Source organism: Megascapheus bottae, chromosome 1 (assembly GCF_031878675.1).
Source record: "Megascapheus bottae isolate mThoBot1 chromosome 1, mThoBot2.hap1, whole genome shotgun sequence".
NCBI classification, from domain to species: domain Eukaryota; kingdom Metazoa; phylum Chordata; class Mammalia; order Rodentia; family Geomyidae; genus Megascapheus; species Megascapheus bottae.
Genome location: NC_143509.1, coordinates 95,904,279 through 95,907,847, shown reverse-complemented (window position 1 = coordinate 95,907,847; position 3,569 = coordinate 95,904,279). Strand labels below are relative to the sequence as shown.

At 41.0% G+C, this 3,569-nt stretch overlaps 1 protein-coding gene across 1 annotated transcript; it reads right to left on the bottom strand.

Moving 5' to 3' along the window:
- Positions 1–1,165: 1,165 nt before the first annotated feature.
- On the bottom strand, positions 1,166–1,666 carry LOC150069618 (keratin-associated protein 13-1-like). The gene has a single exon (XM_090333469.1). The coding sequence runs from the start codon at positions 1,664–1,666 to the stop codon at positions 1,166–1,168; it is 501 nt and encodes a 166-aa protein (XP_090189595.1).
- Between the last annotated feature and the right edge of the window lie 1,903 nt (positions 1,667–3,569).

The following is a 3,569-nucleotide window of genomic DNA, read 5'->3' as shown; positions in this document are numbered from 1 at the left end:
AAAGAAAGAAAGAAAGAAAGAAAGAAAGAAAGAAAGAAAGAAAGAAAGAAAGAAAGAAAGAAAGAAAGATAGATATTGTACTATTTGTAAGGAAATAGAAAGACCTGGAAAAAATCATATTAAGGGAAGCCAGACTTAGAGAAGGAGATGTTACCTTTTCTCTCATTTGTCATAGATAGATTATACTATAAATCTATAAGTAATCACACTGAATGATATGCAAGAGATTGGAAGTGAATGAACTTAGGTATAATGGATGCTGTGGAGAGCTCAAATAGTATTAAATTCTAGAAAACCTAAGTCAAAACCCAGCAAAGTGGTGTCAGAGGCTCCTGCCTGTAATCCTCGGCTGAGATCTGAGGATCAAAGTTCATAGCTAGCTGACCCACAAAAGTCGGTGAGACACTGCCTTCAACTAGTCACAGAAAAGTCCGGAAGCAGCACTGTGGCTCAAGGGATAGAGTACTAGCCTCAAGCTAAAAGAGTGGATGGACAGTGCCTAGGCCAAGAGTTCAAGCCCCACAACTGACAAAAAATACAGAAGAACAATAGCAACAAACCCCAGAAAACCAGCATGAGAAAATGGATATGTGCAAGGGAGTGGAGACAAAGAGACAGGGGTAGCCTAATAAAGGGGTGAAAGGAGACAATAGAGTCAAAATTCATTGTATGGCCACGAGTTTGGCCTCGGGGTAGAGTGCTTGCCTCGCATGCACAAAGACCTCGGTCCAATTCCTCGGTACCATATATATAGAAAAAGCCAGAAACGGTGGTGTGGCTCAAGTGGTAGAGTGCTAGTCTTGAGGAAAAAGCCCAAAGATAGTGCTCAGGCCCTGAGCTCAAGCCCAGGACTGGCAAAAACAACAACAACAACAACGAAAAAACCCCAAAACCAACCAAACAAAAATGACGTGTTTCCCCCTAGACTTGGGAAGAAATTATGACAACACAAGTTCCATTTCCAATGCATACTTGGGAGTTTATTTTGAATTAGTACACCCAACGACACAGGTCCGTCACTCAGTATTTGAGATCAGGAAGAAGGGAAGAAATAAGGACAGAGAAAAATGAGAGGATTATTCTTCCTGCACTTAGTGAAGACGAGAAGATTAGGAATAGAGGCAGTACTGGTATAGCTGAGGAGAGTAGACATCTGGTAAGATACTCAGTAGAAGCCAGACCCGGATCCGCAGGAAGGTCTGTAACATGAAGACAGACAGGGCCTCGAAGGCACGTAGGCTGGACGACAGAATCCTGACCCAAAGCCTTGGGAAGCGATGCCTTGAGGTCTGAAACCGCTGGATCCACAGCTCAGTCCTTGGGAACTAGCAGATCCGTAGCCCTGAGAGTGGCAGCTGCTGGACCCAAAGCCCAGAGAGCCAGTAAAACTCGACTGGCCCGAGCTATAGCAGGTGGAGATGCTGGGGCGGTGGCAGGATGTGTGACAAGGCCTGGATGCCACATAGGATGTCTGACATCTGATGGGCTGGTGGAAGGTCTCCTGACCATGGAGAGAGGAGCCCTGGAGGCAGGGTCGGGAAGAGAAGACGCTGGTGCTGTGGAACTGGTTGCCTTGTTGGGAAGATCCACAGGAGGTGCCTGAATACTGCAGGTGGTCACCGAAGTGGCTGGAGGAGAAGTTTCCAGGGCAGCAGCTGTAAGACATGGTGGTAGGATGTGTGAGGGCAGCTAAGAAGAACTGAGAAGCTTCTGGGTTTGAGTACTTACTGTACCTTGACAGGGTCATTTATATATCCTATCCGGAATGGGTGTGGCACCATAGCGTGGCACCTTCTCCATATTTGGACTTCCTCATTTGCTTATGTGCAACCCAGTCGTCTTCTTTGTAATTGCAACTCACCAGTTCTTTCATCTTCTATTTATTAGTAGAGCTCGTTTTGTTCCTGCAGCTGAGTCAATGAAATGCGTGTATCTTGCAAATGCTATGACTGTATTTAATTAATACCTATTCCATCATGGCCAGGAAAGCCCCCTCATTTTCTCTGGCTGTGACTTGTCTTATTTGTTCCTGGTTTGGCTCGGGAAGTGTTTCTTCTTGCCGTGGGAATGGCAAAGCCCTTCTCTTCCTTTTAGTCTGTGACTGAGTGACCACAGACTAAAATCTAGTGCTGTTTAGAAATCATGTTAGGTTATCTCCCAAGCCATAAATTTACCCTTCCAAATACCATTTATTTTTGTTGTTTAGCTTTGTAATTTGTCTTTATGTTCACTGAACAGGAACCAAATAAAAATAAGTCAAAGGAATCAAGAGATGACAGTAATGGGCGTAACTCTGAACAAATAAATAGAAAAAAAATAGGTATTTAGAAAAATGAAATCAGCATAAAAATAAGAGGCTTTTGGGAGCCATAAGCCACCACCATGATTGATGGACATGAACATGTCCCAGTGGGAACAGCAGCAGAGGGGAAGGCTGGGGTTCTCCTACCAACAATGTATGAGCAGACACTATTGTTGTATTTCAGTTATTGGGATTGTTTACTTCATGGCTTTCCTGTCATTGTCCTGGGATATTCTATATCGCTCATATATCTTAATAGTCCATTTCAAAATTGTGGCTGCCTTCAGAGAAATCTGTTGCTATTCCAGCCTCTGTAGGTGATTTTTTTTGTACTTTTAGCATCTCCTTGAGATACATAATTCCAGTTTTATTAGAGATATTGAGAATCATGAAGAGTAAATTCTGGGAATCCATTTTAGGAAAGTAATATAACATCATACATGATAGTAAACACATCTCAGTATATAAAATGCATTATATTTGGTAATCACATAATAATGGTCATATCATAGTAAGTGAAATAATCTTATTTTATTTAAAATTACAAAATCATAAAGTAAATCTCTCAAAGTTTGAAAAGTCCATAAACATTACCCAATGATAAGTTATCATCATTTTATGTCAGTATATCTGTTCACTTTTGTATGTGACAATTATTTTGCCAACAAAATAATTATTATAGCAATTACTTTGTCAAAATATCATTTATTTGTCCCTAGATTTTCTATATTAAAAATTGACCAATTGTGTTTTATGTCACAGAATTTTTTTTCACTTTCACCCATTTGTTGGTAGTTTTTGTCACATCCATTGTGACCTCTTTCATTTCTTCTCCTTCAGTTCTTCAACCTTCAGCTTTATGTGCACCTCAGCCAAATATCTCTTATTTACCACTTACATTTCTACTCAGGCTATGAACCATAAGGACCATTTGTGAAAGAATCATCTGTAAACAGTTGTTGCCCTGGATTTTGGGGGGCAATAAAGGCGGAATAAAGTTGCTAATACCAACAAAATAATTCTTCTTTTGTCAGACTGTAGAAAAAGTAGAATGTCTGTGTGAGGTAAATACTGTTTCAAAGAGTTTCTAAAGGCCCAGGGGACATTCCTTCTTTTACAAACATACTAAGATTCTCATATGTCCCATCTCTGTGTGGGAATGGGTTTCTGTAAGTTTATCTGTAACACTGAGAAAGTGAAGCCATTCAAGGTCTTTTCCCAGCAATACCACCTCCACCAGTGAGTTGACACCCCACCACCTTTCCCC

Bases quoted from the DNA above. Each gene is read 5' to 3' on its own strand.
- LOC150069618 (XM_090333469.1), bottom strand. From the start codon at position 1,666: ATGTCTTACAGCTGCTGCCCTGGAAACTTCTCCTCCAGCCACTTCGGT.